This window comes from Nycticebus coucang, chromosome 8, assembly GCF_027406575.1.
Source record: "Nycticebus coucang isolate mNycCou1 chromosome 8, mNycCou1.pri, whole genome shotgun sequence".
In the NCBI taxonomy this organism is placed as follows: Eukaryota; Metazoa; Chordata; class Mammalia; order Primates; family Lorisidae; genus Nycticebus; species Nycticebus coucang.
In genome coordinates, this window is record NC_069787.1 from 90708566 (window position 1) to 90733197 (window position 24632).

The following is a 24632-nucleotide window of genomic DNA, read 5'->3' on the forward strand; positions in this document are numbered from 1 at the left end:
ATCTTCTGCCCAGAATGCCTTCTTCTTCTCTCCTCTCTTGGTATAAATACTGACCACATCCATAGTAGAGCCAGGAGATCTCAGGTTTTTTAGATAGAACAGACTTGGATTCATATCTTAACCTTGCTATTTGCTTTGTGTCCTGGGCATAGTATTTAACCCCTCTGAATTGTTTTTTCATCTGTAAGATGATAATGTTAATACTTCACAGGATTATTTTAAGGTTTAAAGAGAGTTTAGATGAAGTAGTCAGTGTACTTCATCTAGTTCCTGGATACCGTCTTTGAGAAGCCACTTCTTTCCACATCTTTCCTTCACCAAGCTCTAGTAGCAATCCTTAAAGCTGAATATTATTGACACAGAGATTATATATCCAAATGTCCATATGATTCTCATATCCTGTTTCTTAGGATTGATTTGTAGTGCGTTTATTTTCTCTTGGGCAAGACAACTGAAAGCTATAATGATCAAATTATACACAGTACTGTTTGAACTATTTATTTTGTCACCTAGGCATGAAATCATTAGGTATATAGTCACATGTTGCTTAATAACAGGGGATGCATTCTGAGAAATGTGGTGTTAGGAGATTTCATTCTTTGTTTGCTAGAGTGTAAGTAATTACACAAACCTAGATGGTGTAGCCTACTACACACCAGGCTATGTGGTGTAGTCTTTTACTACTGGGTTACAAACCTGTATAGCATGTTACTCTCCAGAATACTGTAGGTTATTGTAACACAATGGTAAGTATCATTATATACATTTCTAAATACAAAAAAGGTACAGTAAAAATACCGTGTTGGGACCACTGTCTATATGTGGTCCTTGACTAAAATGCTGTTACATGGCTCATGACTGTATTTTGTTTCTCCAACCAGGTTGCAAATATCTAGACTATATTAGAAACACCTTAACATTTAATTCTTCTCTAGTTCCCCTTAGTACCTAGCATGAAGTTTTATGCAGAGCAACCCCTCACTGAATCACTTGTGTAAATGAAAGAAACTTTACAGTATAGACCACTTACCTACCAGCACTTCAAAAAGAACACAGTCTGGGGAAATTTGGAATGTATTCTTTTGAAGAAGCAGCAGCTTTAGTCATTTCACGTATGTTAATGTCTTCCCCATGCCTCTATGAGGTTATAAGTTTATATATATCCTTTGTCATCGTTGAAGACCATCAACTAATTGCCCTTGGCCACATAGTCAGATTGTACAGCCAAGCCATTGCAGAGCTGGCTTTAAAACACAGCTAGTCCGGAGTCAGTGATCTTTCCATTACATTGCATTATTCAAATTACCTTTCTTTCTCTTATCAGATTTGTCTTGCCTTAGTCTTTCCACATGCCAGGTATAGAAATGAGTCACTTGTAATACAAAATGTAATAATTGACATATCCATATGGATTTTTAATATGGAAAACAGAATACTGATTTGCTCAGAATTTAAAATTCATACTTTTTAAAATTCTAGGCAGTTCTATATTGTGACTCTTATTTTTCTTTTTAGGTCATTTGTGTAGGCATGGATAATGTCAGACAATGATAAATTTGAAATTGCTAAACAGAACAGGAATTCCTTAGTGGACTTACTTAAAGTGGTTTTTCTTCTTTTTCTTTTTTTTCTGTTTTAAAAGGTCAGCTGAAACTATGTAAGGCAGGGAATCCTTTAGAAACTGAATCAGGCTGCAGCATGCCTCTGAAGAACACTTTTCTCAGGAAGTTGTCTTCTTCTTTTTTTTTTTTTTTTTGTAGAGACAGAGTCTCACTGTACCGCCCTCGGGTAGAGTGCCGTGGCGTCACACGGAAGTTGTCTTCTTAAAAGATGTGTGTAGCTTTGAGGTCAGTTCTTAAGAACATATGTAAGCTAAGCTACATTGTGATGTAGACATTTGTAATCTATCTGAATGTTCGTATTATTCACACAGCTCTCCATGGAGGGAAGGTATAGGGCAGCTAAGATTTTTATTGTCATGAATTTGGGCACAAATATGGAGTTTGTATCCAAAACATTGGCTGGATGGGAGTTCAGGTTAGAACTATTCTGCAGCCCTACTTTGGCCCTATTGAGTGAGTCTCAGCAGATGAGGCCTAGGAATCTGCAAGTTTCAGATTCAGTCATCTTTCCTGGGCATAGCTGAGTGAGGATTAGAGCATGCTGATAAAGGAACATTCTTTGGAGGGCCTGGGGCTCTGGAAGATTGTGCCGTAGATTAGAACTTCAGATCTGGTGGAATTTAAGCATGGTCCTGTAAAGAAGTCTGGTTGTTAGAGATAGTGGGTTTTAGGGTATATAGGGAATAAGGAGTAGATGGAACCTTGAGATTTTGAGAAAGAAGATGAAATTGGAATGACTTGGTTTTCTAGAAACACCAGCTGATTTGAGGATTGGATTGGGCTTTTGGGGCATCTGTGATGAATCTGGGCTGTAGGCGAGGCAACCAAGGAGGGGCTCAGAGAGGAGAGCACTGCCCGAACCTAAAGGGAGGATGAATGAGGGTTGCATATGGGTGTCATAGGTTCAGGGGACCCTTCTTTACTAAGGTCTTCTTTTTGCTGACCAAACCTACTGAAATGTTAGGCCTGTGTCTTTGCAACCAGAGGTATATCAGATTTGATCATGAAGGCCTTCTTTTAAGTCTTTATGTAGTATTTTTTAGGAAATATAGTTTTGGTACAGTTTTATGACATGACAGCCACCACACTCCTATGCAAATAGTAATTTTATTATTATTATTATTTTTTTTTTTTTGGCCGGGGCTGGGTTTGAACCCGCCACCTCCAGCATATGGGACCGGCGCCCTACCCCTTGAGCCACAGGTGCCGCCCTTTATTATTATTTTTAATTGTGGTAAAATACACATACCATCGTAACCATTTTTAAATGTATAGTGTAATGGCATTAAGTACATTCACAATTTTGTACAACTATTACCACCATCCATCTCTAGAATTCTTTTTATCTTGCAAAACTAAAATCTGTACTCTTTAAACAATTCCCATTTCTGTTTCTCCAGCCCTTGATTCTTTCTGTCACTTTGAATTTGACTCCTGTAGGTACCTCATTTAAGTGGAATTATACGGCATTTGTCCTTCTGTTTCGCGTTTATTTCATTTAGCATAATGTCCTAGAGTTCACCCATGGTGTAGCATGTGTCAGAATTTCCTTTTTAAGGCTGAACAATATTCCACTATACATATTTACCCCATTGTATCTCTGTCTGCTGATGGACACCTTTTGGTGCTATAGATTAGCACTTCAGATCAGGTAGAGTTTAGATCTGGTCCTATGAAGAAGTCTAGTTGTTAGAGATAATGGGTTTCAGGGTATATAGGGAATAGAGAGTAGAACTATTCCGCAGCCCTACATTGGCCCTAAAATGTTAAGATTTTGAGAAAGAACATGAAATTGGAAGGAATTGGCTTCCTAGAAATACCAGCTGATTTTGGAATTGGATTGGGCCATTATGCAAAACAAGCACCTTTTTGGCTTTTACACGTAATGCTGCTATGAACATGGGTATAGAAATATCTTTTGAGATCCTATGTTTCAGTTATTTTGATACCTAAAAGTAGAATTGTTAGCTGATAGGGCAATTCTGTTTTTAATTTTGGGGGGGATGGGGAAGCGGAGTCTTGCTTGGTCACCCTTGGTAGAGTGCCATGGAGTCACAGCTCACAGCAACCTCAAACTCTTGGGCTTAAGCTATTCTCTTGCCTCAGCCTCCCAGGTAGCTGGTACTACAGGCGCCTGCCACAATGCCTAGGTTTTTGTTTTTTTTTTTTAGAGACTGGGTCCTGCTCTTGCTTAGGTTGGCCTCAAACTCGTGAGCTCAGACAGTCCACCTGCCTTGGCTTCCCAAGTGCTGGGATTATAGGCATGCGCCACTGTGCCTGGCCCCTCTATTTTTGATTTTTAGAGGAAGTGCCGTGCTGTCATCCTATCATGGCTGCACCATTTTACATTCCCACCTACAGTGCACCAGGTTTCCAGTTTATCCACATCCTCACCAACACTTATTATTTTCTTGATAATAGCCATTTTAATGAGTGTGAGGTTGGCAAATAGTGGTATTTTTGAAGTGGGCTAATTTTACTCATTGATGTAACAGGATTTTGAAGAGGTCAGTTTTTGCCTAACATATGATGTGAATGTTACATAGGGAATAAAAGTATGTTTTCAGACACTAGAAAATCATAATGCCAACACTGCAAGAAATTAAAAATAATATCTGCTATTTATATTATAATTAGATATATTGCTTTTCTTAAAATTTAACAAGGGTAATTTTTAAAAAGTACTCTTAAGAGCTATTGAATCACAGGTAACTATAAGATTAAATGCATTTGTATTAAGTATAATAGGCAGAATTGCCTTGTTGAATTTAGCTTTTATTCTCCTTTGATTTTTTTTTTTAATTTTTATCTCATACTTGGGTGGTAATCCTTAAAACTAGTCAGTTGAATGAAAGTAGTCAAAATAGGAAGTAGTTATTGTATGAGTGTTTTACTGTTTCGATATATCTTTCATTGTATTTAGAAACCAGAACCCAGGGTAGATATTGCATCCCTTGTGTTGCAAAAAACTTGGTAGAATTCTTTTTCAGTTAGAGTTAATACTTCACAGTGAATTGGGTTCTGTTCACCTTATCAGATAGCTTATTTAGGACCAGAGTCCTTTTTGGTATACAGTATTACATTGAACCTTAAAGATCTGTTATCAACAGCATAGATAATGACCAAATAATCTTCTTGGATGGAATCTTGTCTGAATTCCTAATGTCTTTTTCATAAAATAAGTATTGTGATAGAGTTTTTTTTTGTTTGTTTGTTTTTTGTTTTTTGTTTTTTTTTGAGACAGTCTCAAGCTGTTGTCCTGGGTAGAGTGTCATGGCATCATAGCTGACAGCAACCTCCAAGTCTTGGGCTCAAGTGATTCTTTTGCCTCAGTTTTTCTATTTTAGTAGAGTCCAGGTCTTGCTTTTGCTAAGGCTGGTCTTGAGTTCTTGAGCTCAAGCTATCCACCCGCCTCAGCCTCCCAGAGTGCTAGGATTACAGGTGTGAGCCACCGTGCCTGGCCTTATGATAGAGTTTTTTGAAATACTGAACATCACAGTAACTGTGGGCCATTCATTTTGTAATTAAGAGAGGATTTTCCCCCCCTGGATTTTTGATTGTCTTTTGAGTCTTTTTTCTTGGTTTCCATGGTGTTCATCAGTTTCAATGTATTTATTACATTGAAAACTCAGTGTAGCTGTGACATCATGGTATACATGTGTATGTTTATATATGTACACACACGTGTATATATAAAAATACGTTTTGTTCTTTGTTCCTGGCTAATAACTCCTATAACCCTTGTTATAGACTTTTGTATAATGCTGGGCACTTTAGTCCTTCAAGAAACAAAATTTCTCTCTTTCTGACCCACTCTTGTCCTCTTTTCACCTGCCCAGGGCAGGACTCTAATCTGATTGTGGGTTAAAAAAAACCTTCATTTCAGAGAAAGTCCTGCTCCATACCCTGGAAGAAGGAATATTGTACAGAGAGGGCAAGAAAAGTGAATAGACAGGCCTTGCTGGGTTGCGGTCATGCATTTATTGTCCAATCACATTTCTGCATGGTTCTCAGTCATGCATATGTAAATGAAGCCTCCATAAAAAAGAGAAGGACAGAGTTAGGAGAGCTTCTGATAGCCGAACACAGGGAGGTTCCTGGAGGGTGGTGCTCCCAGGAAGGGCGTGGAAGCTGTGCACCTCTTTCTTGCCATACTTCCATACCTCGCCTACACCTCTATGTGTATCCTTTGTAATATCCTTTATGAGAAACCCGTAAACATTTATTTCCCTGAGTTTTGTGATCTGCTCCAGCAAATTAATTGAACTCAAAGAGGGGGTCATGGGAACCCCAGTTTGAAGCTGGTAGCTCAGAAGTTCTGGAGGCCTAGACTTGGAACTCGTATCTGAAGGAGGGAGGTGCCAGTCTTCAGACTGAACCCTCACCCTGTGGAATCTGTTGCTGTTTCTAGGTAGATAGTGTTGGAATTGGAAGACACCCAGCTGGTGTCTGCTGCTTGGTATGTGGGGAAAAATCGCCACATTTGGTCAGAGAAGTCTTCTGTGTTGATGATTGTTGTGGGGTGAGAACAGAGAAAACACACCTGAGAGTTTTCCCCAAACAATAGCCTGTTGACTCTGTTAATTTTGAAAAACTCTAGACAGAACATGGCTTCATTGATACTATAAACTTTTTTTGGGGAGGTGGGGACAGCAGCTCACTCTCTTGCTCCAGGCTAGAGTGCCTGTCAGCAGCCTAGCTCACAGCAACCTCACTCACCGGTTCATGTGATATTCCTGCTTCAGCCTCCCAAATAGCTGAGACTACAGGCGTCTGCCACAGTGCCCAACTTATTTTCTATTTTTAGTAGAGACGGGCTCCTTGCTCAGGCTGGTCTGGAACTCCTGAGCTGAAGGGATGAATTCTCCTGCCTTGGCCTCCTAGAGGGTTAGGATTACAGATGTGAACCACAATGCCTGGCCAACACTACAAACTTTCTTTTTTCTTTTTTTTTTTTTGCTGTTTATTATTATTATTATTATTATTTTATTGTTGGGGATTCATTGAGGGTACAATAAGCCAGGTTACACTGATTCCAATTGTTAGGTAAAGTCCATCTTGCAATCATGTTTTGCTCCCAGAAGGTGTGGCACACACCAAGGCCCCACCCCCCTCCCTCCTTCCCTCTCTCTGCTTTTCCTTCCCCCCCATGACCTTAATTGTCATTAATTGTCCTCATATCAAAATTGAGTACATAGGATTCATGCTTCTCCATTCTTATGATGCTTTACTAAGAATAATGTCTTCCATCCAGGTTAATACGAAGGATGTAAAGTCTCCTTTTTTTTTTTTTTTTTTGTAGAGACAGAGTCTCACTTTATGGCCCTCAGTAGAGTGCCGTGGCCTCACACAGCTCACAGCAACCTCCAACTCCCGGGCTTAAGCGATTCTCTTGCCTCAGCCTCCCGAGTAGCTGGGACTACAGGCACCCGCCACAATGCCCGGCTATTTTTTGGTTGCAGTTTGGCCGGGGCCGGGTTTGAACCCGCCACCCTCGGTATATGGGGCCGGCGCCTTACTGACTGAACCACAGGCGCCGCCCAAAGTCTCCATTTTTTTTAATAGCTGAATAGTATTCCAAAGTATACATATACCACAGCTTGTTAATCCATTCCTGGGTTGGTGGGCATTTAGGCTGTTTCCACGTTTTGGCGATTGTAAATTGAGCTGCAATAAACAGTCTAGTACAAGTGTCCTTATGATAAAAGGATTTTTTTCCTTCTGGGTAGATGCCCAGTAATGGGATTGCAGGATCAAATGGGAGGTCTAGCTTGAGTGCTTTGAGGTTTCTCCATACTTCCTTCCAGAAAGGTTGTACTAGTTTGCAGTCCCACCAGCAACACTACAAACTTTCTTTTTTTTTTTTTGTAGAGACAGAGTCTCACTTTATTGCCCTCGGTAGAGTGCCGTGGCGTCACACGGCTCATAGCAACCTCCAGCTCTTGCCTCAGCCTCCCGAGTAGCTGGGACTACAGGCGCCCACCACAATGCCCGGCTATTTTTTTTTTTTTTTTTTTTTTTTTTGCAGTTTGGCCGGGGCTGGGTTTGAACCCGCCACCCTTGGCATATGGGGCCGGCGCCCTACTCACTGAGCCACAGGCGCCGCCCCAACACTACAAACTTTCTAATCAGAGAATGCACTGCTCCCTCTTTCTTTTCAAATTCAGTTTAAAACTTGACCTGTTGCAATTTTTTTTTTTTTTTTTTTGAGATAGAGCCTCAAGCTGTCACCCTGGGTAGAGTGCTATGGCATCACAGTTCACAGCAACCTCCAACTCCTGGGCTCAAGTCTCCGCCTCAAGATTCTCCTGTCTCCGCCTCACAGGTAGCTGGGATTACAGGCACCTGCCACAATGCCCGGCTATTTTTTGGTTGCAGCCGTCATTATTGTTTGGCTGGCCTGAGCTGGATTCAAACCCGCCAGCTCAGGTGTATGTGGTTGGCGCCTTAGCTGCTTGAGCCACAGGCACCAAGACTGTTGCAATTTTTATTAGCTAGGAGAAGGGAAATCTGTGTTTAAAATTGTGTTTATGGGGCGGCGCCTGTGGCTCAGTCGGTAAGGCGCTGGCCCCATACACTGAGGGTGGCGGGTTCAAACCTGGCCCCGGCCAAACTGCAACCAAAAATTAGCCGGGCGTTGTGGCGGGCGCCTGTAGTCCCAGCTACTCGGGAGGCTGAGGCAAGAGAATCGCTTAAGCCCAGGAGTTGGAGGTTGCTGTGAGCTGTGTGAGGCCACGGCACTCTACCGAGGGCCATAAAGTGAGACTCTGTCTCTACAAAAAAAAAAAAATTGTGTTTATGGAGAATGGGATGTCCAGCTTCCAACCCAGAACCTTCACACTGTCAGCAGCCAAAGAGAGAATTAAATATGGGTGATACTGAGAAAGGCAAGCAGGTTTTTTGTTCAGAAGTGTACCCAGTGTCACACTGTGGCAAAAAGAGTCAAGCACAAGACAGGCCAAACCTCCAGGGTCTCTTTTGGCAGAATACGGGTCCGGCTGCTGGCCTCTCTTACACAGTTGCCAATAAGAGCAGAGGCATAACCTGGGGAGAAGATGCCCTGATGGAGTATTTGGAGAATCCCAAGAAGTACATCCCTGTAACAAAAATGATCTTCACTAGCATTAAGAAGGAAGAAAGCGCAGACTTGATAGCTTATCTCAAAAAAGCTACTAATGCCAGAATTTGGTCTCATATACCAGAATTCAGATCATGAATGAGTGACAGAATATTTTTGTTGGACAGTCCTGATTTAACTAAGACTGGCTTGTGTTTAAATGAATACGATTGTTTGTTTTTTTAGATTTTGATTGTAATTCTAGTTCACTAAATGCTATCACTGTTTTCTCCTTCTAAAGATACGATTGGATTTAATTAGTGATCTTTCACAAAGATAGTAAATTGCCATTTTAAAATCTATTGAAGATGAGTTTTATATTAAGATTTGTAAACTGGTTATGTGACTATATTTAAATATTGGGGAAATCCCTTCACTGCCTCAGAACCACACAAGACTCACTCGTGTTTTAATTGGTGTTCATTAGCCTGTTAAAGGTGAGGGCTGGAGGTGTTTGCTTTGTATTTTTGGTCTTCACTATGCCAGTCTAATTTCCCTGTTTCTACTACAATGCTGCCTTTTATTTATGGAAAGGCATTTTAGTGTGGTTTATGTGTAATGTCAAGTAAAGAATATTTAACATTTAAAAAATTGTTTACTCTGTTACCAAGCACCCTTCAACCCACTATTTAAGGACTGCTATGGTTTAATAAAAAATAAAAAAAAAATAATAATGTAGGTACTGGCTGATTAGACGTGTTGTATTCTCAATTAGAAAATCAATAGCACTTCTCCCTTCTTGTAAGAACTAGTAAGGAGAATGAAATAAGGTCAGAATCCTTGGTTGTAGAGACTTGTTGGTCTGCTTAGTGAAGATTTAAAAACAATAGCTATAAAATAATACATGCCAGCAAAAAAAAAAACTCACAAACTTATTTTTCTTATTATTTCAGTCTGTTGTTGTGATGGAAACTTTTTTCAAATATCTGGTAATCCTTGGTTATTTTTAAGAATGAGGCACTAAAAATATTGATTGAAAGGTCTGTTTGTGGGTTAGGACTTGTTAACTGGTGGCCCTCACTGTCGAGTGATCGTGTGGGAATTCCTTGGGGACCCCTAAATGTAATTGGTTCCTAACATTTTCTCTTGGGCCAGTTTCTTCAGAGACTGTCTTCCAGGCTCCTGGGAGAGAGTTTTGATGTAAGCTTGGTGGGGGAAGCAGGTTAGATGGTTTTAGTACATGCCAGGCCTTCCCTGTGTTGCCTCCCTACACTTGGCTCTCTGTTCTTCAGTCATGCCTGGTATCTGAAATTCGGAGACTGTCTTGTCAAATCATTTTAAACATTAGATCTCAGAGTCAAGGAGGGCATTTGGGGGTTGATCTGATTGCTCCTTATGCAAACTTCAAACTGCCCCACACCCCTCTTTAAGTCAGTCTCATTGCCTCACTCCCAACCCTGCCATCCACTCACCCTGGGCCGCCAAATGCGTGTTACCTTTCCCTCTAGTTCTTGAAGCTTTTCAGCACTCTGCTGTTGGAATCTGCTTATTTTATTGACTCTTGCCTCTTAGACAATTAGATTCTGTGGTAACTAAGTTAATTAGCCAATTTCCAAGAACTTTTTCTTTTCTAAACCTGCATTTGAATGGCAGGTATCTGCCCAAAGTCTATGCCCACTTGCCGCTGCTCCCCGAATTCTCTCTTCTGAGAGAAGATCTAGGCTCAGGCTGGTAATCACAGCACTCTTGGAGGTCGAGAGAGGTGGACTGCCTGAGCTCAGGAGTGAAAAAGATTGAGACCTCGTCACTAAAAATAGCCAGGCCTTGTGGTGGGTGCCTGTAGTCCTAGCTACTCGGGAGGCTGAGGCAAGAGAATTACTTGAGCCCAGGAGTTGGAGGTTGCTGTGAGCGGTGACACCAAGGCACTCTACCGAGGGCATCAAAGTGAGACTCCGTCTCAATTAAAAAAAAAAAAAAAAGGTCTAGACTTCTTTTGTAGTGGGGTTTCACTCTCAGAAAGTGATTTCATGCTACCTAAGTTGAAATGTTGATTTCTTTCATTTCATATATGTCTGTCTGGACTTGGATATTGCAGTTCTCTTCAAAAGAAAGTTCCTTTTCTGTCCGTAATTCTAATGACTCTGAGCATGTAATGAAGTCTTTAGCTTTGACTGATGAGAATTAGAAAATGCCTAGTTCTAGAGCTGTGTTTGGTACATGATTTCAAGTCTTCATCTAAGATGTGTGAGGTCTGACAATGACGTTTGTGAACTCCTTCTAGAAAAAGGGCTACATACCTCATTGCTCTTATAGTGCAGTCACTTTCAAAGTACTCCCCTTGGGAAGCTATTCCATACCTGTGCTTAGTCCACCCTTCAAAGCAATTTTGGAACTCTTTTTCTGGAATGCCCATCAGAGCTGTTGTCATAAGAGATCTGACAGTTAAGTTCATGAATTGCCACTGTGTGCTTATGTTGGCAGCGTGGTGTAGACAACTCAGTAAGGTTTCATCACCTTGGCACATCAGTGGCTCACAGCTGTGTTTGTTGCTATGTTTGTGTCGATGGGCAGTGGTGTCTTGCTGACTGGTGTTCATTATTGTTGTGTGTTTTTGTGTGCTATACAATACAACAGCTCTACAATACAACAGCTCTACTCTGAACTCATTTCAGAAAGAGTTCCAAAATTGCTTTGAAGGTCAGACTAGGTGCTGGCATTGGTGCATACTTTCCCAAAGAGAGTATTTTGAAGGTGACCATAATGTTATTCAGCAGTGAGGTATGTACCACTTTTTCTAGGGTGAGTTTGCAAACTTAATGGTCAGACCACACCTTTCCCTATTTTAAATTTACCAAATTGGGGGGAAAAATTTTTTTTTGAGACAGAGTCTCATTTGTTGCCTTCTGTAGAGTGCTATGGCATTATCGCTCACAGCAACCTCAAACTCTTGGGCTCAAACGATTCTCTTGTCTCAGCCTCCCAAGTAGCTGGGACTACAGGCGCCCGCCATAACGCCTGGCTATTTTTGTTGTTGTTTTTGTTGTTGTTGCTTGTTTGTTTAGCAGGCCCAGGCTGGGTTTGAACCCACCAGCCCTGGTGAATGTGGCTGGCGCCCTACCACTTAGCTACAGACATCAAGTCTGGGGAAAATTGTTTTAATTTTTAGGTTTTTTCTGTGTGTGTGTATGTGCATGTATGACTTTTCTGCTCTTATAAACACTTGATTTTATAATAAGTACTTTATTGCTAACTGAAATGCACCTGTTAAATGATACCCCAAACTTACATATGGCAACAAGTGTGAGTAGTATGAAGAAAATGGATGTAATAAAACCCATGGACTTTACTCTGTGGTCAAAACTGGTGTAGCCCTCCTTAAACCTTTTCTGAAGCCTGTAAGTCTTTTTTTTTTTTTTTTTTGGTTTTTGGCCAGGGCTGGGTTTGAACTCGGCACCTCCGGCATGTGGGATCGGCACCCTACTCCTTGAGCCACAGGTGCCGCCCAGCCTGTAAGTCTTATTTATAAAACTAAAGCATCCAAATAGGAGCAATGGTAATGGCTTTGTCAAGAGACTAAAGTCGGTGAAAGAGTAAAAAACATTAAAACTAGCCCATTGTGGGCGGCGCCTGTGGCTCAAGGAGTAGGGTGCCGGTCCCATATGCCGGAGGTGGCGGGTTCAAACCCAGCCCCAGCCAAAAACCACAAACAAACAAACAAACAAAAAAAAAACTAGCCCATTGTGTTGACTCACATCTATAATCCTAGTGCTCTGGGAAGTCAAAGCAGGAGGATTGTTTGAGGCCAAGAGTTCAAGACCAGCCTCAGCAACATGGCAAAACCCTGTCCCTACAAAAAAATTTAAAAATTAGCCAGATGAGATGACATGCATCTGTAGTCTCAGCTGTCGAGAAATCTGAGGGAAAGGGATTGCTTGAAACTAAAAACATTAAAGTCTAGTGGCCTGAGGTCATTCAGTAAAATCATAATCATACCTCTATTTCCTGGAGTCTCCTCATAGCCCTGGGTATATCACTTGTGCTCCCTCATTTATCAGTTACCTCTTCAGTGGAGGGAGTGCTGGGCCCGGCAGCAAGGAATGACATCCTTCCCTCAAATGAATTTTTAGATACCTAGTGTTAGGGTTTCTAGGGGACAACTTTTTTTTTTTTTTTTTTCCTGCAGTTTTTGGCCGAGGCTGAGTTTGAACCTGCCACCTCTGGCATATGGGGTGCACCCTACTCCTCTGAGCCACAGACGCCGCCCTAGGGGACAACTTTTTAAAAATCATTTTTATTGGAAAATATTTAATTAAAATTTTATTAAACTAAAGCTGTTTTAAAATTTCTTAAACTAAGTATAAACAACAGTATTTTCTGACTGACTCGGGGTTTTTCCAAACACAACAACCTATCTGTGCCAGCCTACTAAAGAGCAATGTCTTCAAATTCTGGTAATATAGTATGGTGAAAAAAAATGACAGATTTTAGACTCTTACAAACCTGGTTTGAATCTCAACTCCATGCCTACCATCAGTGAGTCCCTGAACAAACCACTGAATTTCCTGGCTCAATTATTTTATCATCTGCCTCATAGACCCTAGTGCTTGTATAATACTGACTTGGTACATGGTAACTTCTCAGAACATTACTGATTTACACTTGGAATGCAACTTATGCTTGCATAAAACATTTTTGGCAGATACTGACTGAAATATTGGATTTTTAAAAAAGATTTAAGATTAGAGATAGCTACCCTAAAATAAATAGATAGTATGAAGTTTCTTTATATTTCTTTTTTGTTTGTTTCTGTTTCTCTTACTTTGTTTTCTTTTATGGCTTTATTGAAATTTAGTTGACATACAGTAAACTGCATGTATTTAAAGTGTTCAGTTTGATAAATCTTGACATGTTTTTACACCCATGAAACTATTGCCAGAATTATGTTACTGAGCAACACATCCATCACTGGGAAAAGTTTCCTCGTGCCTGTAAAGCCACCTCTTTAAACATGTATACTGTATGATTCAGCTGGTCCATTTCTTGGTAGTTATGTAAGAGAAACGCATGCATATGTCTGCCTTCAGACTTGGACAAGAATGTTTGTAGAACCTTTATTCATAATAACCCCAGGGTGGAAATGACTCAAATAGGCATCAACAAGTGAATGCATAAAGAAAGTGTTACATATCCATGTAGTAGAATACTATTCAGTAACAAGGAATGCACTGTTATGTTTAGGCTGAATTGATAATTGCCATATTTGAAGCAGATTTACTTTTTTTTTTGTGACAGTCTCATTTTGTCACCCTCAGTGGAGCTCACAGCAACCTCAAACTTTTGGGCTCAAGCAATTCTCTTGCCTCAGTCTCCCGTGTATTTGGGACTACAGGCGCCTGCCACAACGCCTGGCTATTTTTAGAGATGAGGTGTCACTCTGGCTCAGGCTGGTTTCGAACCTGTGAGCTCAAGAAGTACCCTCCTCAGCCTCCCAAGTGTAAGGATTACAGGAGTGAGCCACTGTGCCTGGCCTCAGATTTACTTTCCTTGTGTTTTGTGTGATACTGATTTTCATTCACTTAGCATGTCCTCCTAAATGGAAGGAAACAAGCCCAATATTAAGAGGTTAGTTACAGATGAATCATAAGAGGGCATAAGCTACATTTGGATAATTAAGAGTTGATTATTCCTCAGAGAACTTATAGTCAAAAATGGTATTCTTTGTGCCCACATTAGAGAAAAACTAAATTCAAATGCCGGGGGAGAGGGTGTTGGGGGGGATGGGTAAGTTCCCACTCAGTGGGTACATTGTATGGCTATATGGCACAGTTCCTAGGTGAAGGACATAACTACAACGTGGACTTTAACCTTACAGAAGCAATTTATGTAATCTAATTGTATGTACCCTCATACGAACCTGAAATTAAAAAATAGTATAGGTTGTTTTGCTATAGGATATATTTCTATTAGACCAAATAGCTTATATATAGTTGGTAAATTGGAAATGATGTTTATGTTGGTTGTGTGGGTTTATATATAAAGATTTTTCTTTGCCAAGGTGAGCCAGAATAGTGGAAATAAAATTTGAAAGGAAAAGACCACAGATTGCACACAGACAGAAATTCTTTCAAGTCTAGTTTATGAACAATAAGATTAGTTTCTTGAAAATAAACATAGTTCCTGGACTCAGCCTCTCTCCCCAGCCTTGCTCAGCTTCTGGAAGGTTGTATTTCCCTCTGTGCCTACTTTAACAGCGCGCTGGTCAGTGGTTTTGAGTTTTGCTTCAATTTGCATTGTTAGTGCCTGCAAGCCTGCATTTTCACTTTATTGTTTTTGTTAATTTTTCGTATTTCCTGAGTCCCTAACCGTGCTGAGTTGCTTGCCTGACCAGTTATCTCTTGAGGAACCAACCGTTATTTTTACTAGACTCTGGTTACAAAGTTGCGTAAATTTTGAGTATTCTGTCCCAATTCTAGTTTTACTCCCTTTATTTTATTTTTTAATTTTATAAAATGAAAACTTTTTTTTTTTTTCAGGAACGTGACTTTCTAACAAAAAAACACCCAATGGCTCCCCCCATGTTAAAATAAATTATTTTAAACAATTTCCTGTAGATGTTTTATTAAAAATTTATTTCTTAGTACTTTTAGCTAATACATCTTGCTCACTGTGAGTCAAGTGTTCTGAGTGCTTACCAAGGGTTAACTCATTTAATCCTCATAACAATGAGTTATGTGTAGTGAGTCTGGTGTCATCCTTGTTTTACAGATAAGGGACTAGGAGGATCAGAGAGGTTAGTAACTTACCTAAATCACACACTGTTGGTAGTCTGGTTCTACAGACTGCACCTACTATGCTACATTGCCTTCTGCACAATATTGACTATAATAAATGAGATTTCATTATACTTTCCTTGTAAAATTTAGTTAATGGTTTTATAGCAAACTAAAACCTTGTCAACATTAAATAATACAACTGAAAAGAGTTGTAGTGAATTTACAAGGACAGCAAACTTAACAGATTCCTCAGAAAATGATGGCAAATTATGCCTTGCTGTAATTGTTGTAATAAATATTTCTTAGAATTCTTCATTTCATTTAGTTCAGTCATTTATGTTTTTAAATTTCTTCTTAGGCATATCACACCTGAAAAATTTTATGTGGAAGCTTGTGATGACGGAGCAGATGATGTGCTTACCATTGACCGTGTGTCCACAGAGGTTACCCTCGCAGGTATTATACAGCCAGATTGACAAGTGTCTGAGAGAGACTGTATACATAAATTGCGATAATTAGAATAAATCCCTGAGAGGGATGTGAATGTGTGAATCTGAGTGCCTTCTTTTTAAAACCTTAATTCTTGCTACCTCTTTAATTTGTTTGCATTAATTTTATGCTTTCTCCTTTTTAAGAAAACAAGAAATGATCTTGAAAATTTAAGTAGCATTTTACTACCTGTAAGGATTTGAAGACCTAATGATTTCTTTCATTTGTTCTTTTATCTGTGTTCTAACAAGATTGGTTTAAGAGGTCTAAGCTCCTTTCTAACTCTTAACATTTGAAGTAGTTGAGTATGAAAAATTTTTCTATTTTGCTTTGCTTCTCTGAGGTGTTTTTAAAAATAAAAGCAATTTTTATTTCAATTGTGTGAAACACTGATATCTATATAGATTAATGCAAAATAATTTTGGTGATAAATTACTATGCCATGTAATTTCATGTTTAAAATTTAAAATTTCATGTTTCATTTGTTGAAAAATTCTACCTTACCTCCACAGTTTTATATTTGTTTTCTTCTTAAAGTGTAATATGATATTTGAATACCCATAGAGTAAGCATTCAGTAATTATGCTTTGAATGGATAAAGTAAAATATGAAAATATTTTCCATGGAGTAAAGTATAAGTATGGCTATGAAATTTGTATTTCCTTGGTTCTGTGGTTACTGTGTTAAGTACCATATGTAGTTTTTCTTTGCTCAGATGGAATTCAGCTCTGTTTTAGTTTGATAATCTGGCATTTCCTATTTGTCTGTTGCTTGGTGGTTGGTCTCTCAAGATAGTTGATTGGTTTTAACCAATGTTAGTCTAATTTTCCTACAGTTTAACTAGGCTACTTCTTCATAGCATGTTAATAGAAGCTAATGTCTTATAAGAGCTTTCATTTGGGTGTTATTTTCAGTTAATTTTGACTTATCGGTGACATTTTCTTTATAGGTAGAGATTGCAGACCCATTTGAATAGACCAAAAAGCTAAAGGTCATGAATAGTTTGGATGTAAAGATGACAATACCAAGCAGGTGATGAAATTTTGACCCAAAGTCAGTGATGAGGAGCTGACTGGCTGGCAGTTTCTCAGCCAGTTTCTTTTTGCTGTTAGGAGTGCAGACTGTGGCTACAGAATGATGGATTTTTTTCCTTCTATGAAAAACTGACACACATTTTAGAAATTACTACAATTTTATTGCTGTTACCCTCCAGTTAATATAATTTATAGCTCTGTCAATCGTGCATTTAAATTTATCAGATATTCTCAGTATGCCCAGAATTTTCTCTTTTTCTGCTCTGGCATTCCTGATTTTCATGTTACTTATGAAATAACATTGCTAAGTAAATTGAATATTAAGAGAAACAGAATTGAATCTTAGACCTTATTCAGAATTAATTATTTAGAATAATAGAATTACAGTTATGACTGACTTTGAGAGCTAGGACTTAAATTGACAGCAATGTTTCTAAAATGGGTTTCAGGATGGTAACAGGCTGTGTGAAAGAGGTTTTATAGCAACATAAATTTGGGAAACTTTGGATTAAACAGTGGAATAGCTTTCTTTTACTGTAGGCCTTCTCAGAACCTTTGTTCTCTTAGTGCAGTGGTTCTCAACCTTCCTAATGCTGGGACCTGTTGCTAGCAACGAAAAGAATTTTATGGTTGGGGGTCACCACAACATGAGGAACTGTATTAAAGGGTCGCGGCTTTAGGAAGGTAGAGAACCACTGTCTTAGTGTGTACAGTGACTTTCTCTAGGAGAGGGAATAGAGATAATTTGGGATGCAGCAAAATAAGCTTATTTGATTATGGGACTTTGTTAGGGGAATGTGTTTTATGAAACACATTAGCATAAAGTTTAAGAATTGTGAAATGAATCCAATAATCTAAGATACTATTTTATTAATAAGGACATTATTAATAAAAATGAGAGTTAATAAGGATGCCTCCTTACATACCTGTATAGGTTGCTGTTAGACATGAGGAGGCAGCTTTTCCTTTATGCTTCCTTCCTTGGATCTTTGCCTCCATTTCTCACATTCTCAGATGTGAATAGGAAAGTCTTGTTTTGGTTTGTTTTCTGTTAGTTACATGGTAAGGTTAAAGTCTTCTCTCAAACCCCCACTTCCACTTCCACTCTTAATTCTCTTAAAGGGATAGGTACTTAGTTTCTGCCAAGAGGTTGAATAAATTTGGTTGCAAATTGACATTAGAAATAACCTAGGTTAGGCACAGAGGCTTAGACCTATAATCCAGTGCTTTGGGAGGCCAAGGCAGAGGATCTTTTGAGGCCAGGAGTTTAAGACTAGCCTGGGCAACATAGCAAGACCCCAGCTCTTAAAAAAAAGTACCTGCAGTGTGGTGGTGTGTGTAATCGTAGGTTACAGTGATCTATGATTATGACACTGCAGTCAAGCCTGGGTGATAGAGCAAGAACCTGTCTCTTGAAAAATAAAGAACCTACAGTTTAACTGACGAGGAAGCTGAAGCATATTACTTTTGACACCAGACAGGCAAGGGTCTTTACTTTATACATAACATAGATAACCATTTTATATTCTGCAAAAATGGACGGCAGATGTTAATGAAGGAGTATTGCTTTCTTAGAGCAAATCATGCAAATTGATTCAGTTGAAGTAACTATTGAAAAAATGACTAAATTAGCATTTCTTTTGTGAGCTTTTTTCTGTGTGATTTCTTTTCTTTTTTTTCTTTTAAAGTCAAGAAAGATGTTCCTCCTTCAGCTGTCACAAGACCAATATTTGGTATACTGGGCACTATTCATCTGGTGGCAGGTAAGAAAATAAGCTGAAATGGGCAAAGGAAGTGATTAAATTGAAAATATTAGAGTGTAAGATGAAGGCATACTTCACATCATGCCTTAGGCAATAAATCTCTTTTTTATGCATTTGTTATTAATTTTTAAAAGTAATGCTTTCCAAATAATTAAATTTATCAGCCTGAGTTTCTGTTATAAAACAAAGGTTTTTTGTTCCATGTAATTTTAACTAGAGTAGAAATCCCCAGTCAGGTAAATGTTTTTTTTGTAAATTCCAAGAATTTTTAAATAACATTTTTAATGCATGATGGACCAAGGTAATTCTACACCTTCAGGCCTCTAAGTATATGTTAGAGAATGTTACATGGTTCTGAGTACTAACAAGGTGATTTTTGCTTGTCTAAATTTTGTTTAATTGAATTTTTTAAACCTTCCTATTGTTTGAGGCACTGTGCTAGATGTGGAGTTAAAAAAGATAAAAGTCCCTTTTGTCCTGTACAGGAAGTCCCTAGGTTAAGAATGAGATAGGTTCTGTGGGTTTGTTTTCAAGTTGTATTTGTATGTAAGTTGTAACAGGTACATATACCTATCACCTGTAATAGCCTCGGTTTGTGGGTACAAGTTGTATGTCAGTCAGATGTTACAATAACTCAGGGACTTACTGTCATAGACTTCTTTCCTTAGGTGAGTTGTACATAAGTCAGTGTTTGTAACTCAGAGACTGCCTGTAGTTCACAGTCTAATGAGACAGGCATGTTAAGTAGTAAAGTACTACAGTACATGGTGACAAGTACCAGGAGAGAGAGTACATAGAACTTCCAGGAGGATGGAGCATTGAACAGACTTAAGGATTAATTTAGTGGGAAAGGCTTACTCTGTGTAACTTGTTGCGGAGGCGGTGGCCAGGGCCATGTTGGGGGATTGTGCTTGATGCTGCAATGAATTCTTCACTCCTAACCTCTCATCCTTGTAATACTCTAGTTACCCTGCCCCAGCACATTTCTCTACTATGTAGAGTGACACGAAGGGCATAGGAACGGTATAGAAGGGACAGTACCCTGCAGTGGTCACATCTCATGATCTGTGATGCTTTAAGCCACCTGCTGAGAAATGATTGCCAGAGACCAGTGTGCCTTGGGGATGTCAGGAGAGAGAGAAAAGTATTTTATGTTTCTACTGTCCATCTGCTGAAGATGACTCTTCCTGTTACCAACAGCTTTTGCTTTTATCTTTTTTAAGAAAAACATTTGACATTTCAGTAGGAATTTTTCTGAATAATATACTGGTATTTCTATTCATAAATTGTAGGGTTGCTTTTAAAATGGGCCTTGACCAGATAGGGTGACTCCTGTCTATAATTCTAGCACTTTGAGAGGCCAAAGTGGGAGGATTGCTTGAGCTCAGGAGTTTGACACCAGCCCAAGCAAGAGCGAGACACCTATTTCTACCAAAGTTAGAGAACTTAGCCATAGTGGTGTGTGCCTGTAATCCCAGCTACTCAGGAGGCTAAGGCGGGAGGATTGATTGAACCCAGGAGTTTGAGGTTGTAGTGAGCTGTAATGATGCCCCCATACTCTAGCTGGAGCTATAGAATGAAACCCTGTCTCAAAAAAATAAATAAATGCTGTGGCTCTTGCCTGTAATCCTAACACTCTGGGAGGCTGAGGTGGGTGGATCACCTGAGGTCAGGAGTTAGAGACCAGCCTGAGCAAGAGTGAGACCCATCTCTACTAAAAACAGAAAAACTAGCCATGTGTTGGGGTGGATGCCTGTAGCCCCGGCTACTCAGGAGGCTGAGGTAAGAGGATCGCTTGAGCTGGAGAGTTTGAGGTTGATGATGCCTCAGCACTCTACCCAGTACAACAGAGTAAGACTCTGTCTCAAAATAAAAAATTAATTAATTAATAATTAAAGTAAAATAGGACTTTTGTCTGAGTAGCACAATATGGTCTCATTCTGCTAGCCTTTAAAGTTTAAACAATAAGGACTCTTTTGCCTTTAGAGTTGTCTTTTTCATAATTATGTGTTTGGTTTGCTTTTTGCAGGTAATTATCTTATTGTCATTATGAAAAAGATAAAAATAGGTGAATTTTTCAATCATGTAATCTGGAAAGCAACAGATTTTGATATCATTTCTTATAAGAAGACAATGTTGCACTTAACTGATATTCAGGTAAGAAGTTGCTAATTGTAAAACTCAAATAAGTACCATGGGGTGGAGGGGTTGTGGAATACAAAGAATCTTTAATGAATGTTTTTAAAGCCTATTTATTTAAGCAATGTATAGATCAGGATCATTCTACCTACTTTGCTACCTAGCCATAAAAAATCATTCATGTGCTTTATTGCTCTTATTTTTTTTTTTTAATTACTAAATTCTTAAATTATAAATTTTTTTTTTTTTTTTTGGCCAGGGCTGAGTTTGAACCCGCCACCTCTGGCATATAGGGCTGGCGCCCTACTCTGTTGAGCCACAGGCGCCGTCCTTAAATGATAAAATTTTAAAGAACAAACAGAAAACACTCAGATTTAACTACATTTCCTCTTTGTAAAGAGATAAACCAAAATTAAAGGAAAGAAATAAAAGATATTTTCCAAGTTCCATTCCTCTCACTTCATTTCCTTTTTCCCCAGAGAGCTTTCTTACTTTTACCACTTGTAAATATGTTTGTGTGTATATTTGCAAGATATGTGTAAATACTTTCAGTCAGTCTTCCCTTGCACATATTCCCTATATGCACAGATTTCAGTTACCGTGGTTTAGTTAACACCAGTCCCCCAACAACATGGTTTAAATTTCAGCTACCATGATATATTAACTGAAGAATTAGCCCACCAAAGATAGAAATGCAAAGAAACAAAAAGCAGCAACTCTGGAAGTGAAATTGAACATAAATGGAGCACAGAAGTAGCTGACGAAGGGTATGCTGACACTGTCACCATTTGAGAGACTCTAGTTATGTGGTAGAGGTCCTAGTAAAGGTGAACTTACTGGCATTAGTGATGGAGTGGCCATGACAAAAAAGATGAAGATACCCCAGTGGAAGTGATGCCTGCAACAAATTTCACATTAAAGGAGCCATCAGAAATACATCATGACATTTAAAATACGAAGGATGAAATGTCAGAAGCTGGTTCAGACTTAGGAAGGTGTACCAAAGATAGAAAAGATATTCTGTATCATAAGTTATATGACAAAAAGAAGGCCAGCATTGTTCAAGTTTCTCTTGATAAATTTTTTAAAAGAAGTAAACTGGGCAGTAACCTGTGGCTCATTGAGTAGGGTGCTGGCCCCATATACTAAGGGTGGCAGGTTCAAATCTGGCCCCAGCCAAACTGCAACAAAAAAATAGCTGGGCGTTGTGGCAGGCACCTGTAGTCCCAGCTACTTGGGAGGCTGAGGCAAGAGAATCGCCTAAGCCCAGGAACTGGAGGTTGCTGTGAGCTGTGTGACACCACGGCACTCTACCAAGGCCAACAAAGTAAGACTCTGTCTTTACAAAAAAAAAGAAAGAAACTTAATGTTTTAAATTAAAATGTGCTAATTACATAATTAGTTTTAGTATTTTTTCATTTTTTCTATACATTTATCACTTAATAAGAGTTTTCAATTTTTTTTTTTTTTTGAGACACAGTCTCACTGTCGCCCTCAGTAGAATGCTGTGGTATCATAGCTCACAGCAACCTGAAACTCTTGGGTTTAAGTGATTCTCTTGCCTCAGCCTCCCAAGTAGCTGGGACTCCAGGCACCTGCCACAACACCCAGCTATTTTTTTGTTGTAGTTGTCATTGTTGTTTAGCTGGCTCAGGCCTGGTTCAAACCTGCCAGCCTGAGTGTATATGGCTGGCGCCGTAACCACTGTGCTTTGGGCACCAAGCCAAGAGTTTTTAATATTTTGACAAAAATTTTTGAAGGTCACAGAACAGTCATAGTTTTTTTTTTTAATTGTTAAGATAGTTTAAGCTTAGTAAGATTAAAATAGCGTGGTCATTTTTACAGTTCCACCCACTGTATAAAGTATAGATATTTATATTCAAACAATATCCATTTTTGCTTGAAGTGTGTACAACTTCTATGCATGGCATTGCTCTCTTCTGTTTTTTTTTGTTTGTTTATTTGTTTTTGTTAGAGACAGAGTCTTAGTTTGTCGCCCTCAGTACAGTGTTGTGGCATCACAGCTCACAGCAACCTCCAGCTCTTGGGCTTAGGAGATTCTCTTGTCTCAGCCTCCCTAGCAGCTGGACCACAGGCACCTGCCACAACACCTGGCTATTTTTTTGTTGCAGTTTGGCCGGGGCCGGGTTTGATCCACCACCCTCGGTATATGGGGCCGGCACCCTACTCACTGAGCCACAGGCTCTGCCTTGTCTTCTGGTTTTTAAAACTTTTTTTTTTTTTTTGCAGTTTTTGGCTGGGGCTGGGTTTGAACCCGCCACCTCCAGTATATGGGCCTGGTGCCCTACTCCTTGAGCCACAGGAGCTGCCCGGTTTTTAGAACTTTTAAGAAGTCAGCATTACGTTTTCAGATTTATATTTACTGAGATGTGATTGTTTTCTAAATGTAACTTTATTTTCAGTGTTTGCTATTTAAAATTTTTAAGTTGTATTTTTATTTTTATTTATTTATATTTTTGAGACAGAGTCTCATTATGTCACCCTCGGTAAAGTACCCTGTGTCACAATTCACAGCAACCTCAATTCTCTTGCCTCAGCCTCCCACATAAATGGGACTACAGGTGCCTACCACAATGCCCGGCTATTTTTTTTGGGGGGTGGGGGGGCGGTGTAGTTGCATTGTTGTTGGCAGGCCTGGGCTGGGTCTGAACCCGCCAGTTCTGGTGTATGTGGCTGGTGCCCTAGCAGCTGAGGTACAAGTGTCGAGCCTTTAAGTTATATTTTTACAGCCAAGGTAACAAAGTTGTTTCTAAAAGAAAATCAGTTGTTCTGAAATGTAACTTTCCTGTGGTAAACATTAAAAAAATAAAATCATAGCCCTGTCTTACTAAGTAAAACTGTGGGATGTGTTTTTTATACTTTAGAATTTCTTTTTTACTAATATGTAATTTATAGCAATATATTCTTCATTAGGCATGATATTTTAAAGAAATAAAAATGTATTCATTGCAAAGCCTTGTCATTTTTACTTGCACAGTTTCTTCTTGGTTAGTGTACTTTGTTGTCAGGCCATATAGCTAACTTGAGCATCACTACATTGCTTTTTTCTTTGGTTTTAAAAAAATATGTCTGAGCCTAAATTAAAAACTTTGTAGTATGTAGATTTGTAACATGCCGATTAACATGTTAATCATTAACAATTAATTGTTAACAGTTTCTTTAAAAAAAATTAAAATAAATGTCCATCTTGGTATTTATTAGGAAGGCTAATTAAAATAATTGCTCAAAAGTTAAGGTAAATACTGCTTTTATTAAACTTTTTAATCTTTTTTTAAAGAACTTCATTTTTCTTCCTATCTAATGCAAACTAAAGTTTCTAGAGAATGAGGGTGTTATTAATCTTCGGTTATTTACTGTGTTACTGGGTCCCTCATGAATCATGTGTTTTGTTTGTCAAATGAGGATAATTATGCTAACCGTAGCAGTATTATTGTGAAGATTAAAGAGGATCCTTTTTTTAAATTATCGTTGGGGATTCATTGAGGATACAAAGAACTAGGTTAACACTGATTGCATTTGTTAGGTAAAGTCCCTCTTATAATTGTATCCTGTCCCCAAGAGGTGTATCACACCCCGTGATCCCCCAGCTCCCTCCCTTTTTCCCTCTCCCTGCACCCCCCTTCCGCTGCCCCCCACCGTGTACTAGGTCATCAGTTGTCCTCATACCATAAGATTCATGCTTCTCCATTCTTGTGATGCTTTACTAAAAATAATGTGTGCCACTTCCATCCAGT

At 39.0% G+C, this 24632-nt stretch overlaps 1 protein-coding gene across 2 annotated transcripts in view; it reads left to right on the forward strand.

Annotated features, from left to right (window-relative positions):
- The window catches only part of SACM1L (SAC1 like phosphatidylinositide phosphatase), a 73806-nt gene that overhangs the window by 2854 nt on the left and 46320 nt on the right, over positions 1-24632 (forward strand). Inside the window, exons 2-4 of one of the 2 annotated variants that reach the window (XM_053598592.1) lie at positions 15811-15908; positions 18664-18738; positions 20768-20895. In XM_053598592.1, the coding sequence (XP_053454567.1) occupies positions 15811-15908; positions 18664-18738; positions 20768-20895 (301 nt within the window). Of the gene's footprint in view, positions 1-15810; positions 15909-18663; positions 18739-20767; positions 20896-24632 lie in introns of those variants that run through there. The other variant, XM_053598593.1, reaches the window with a different exon arrangement.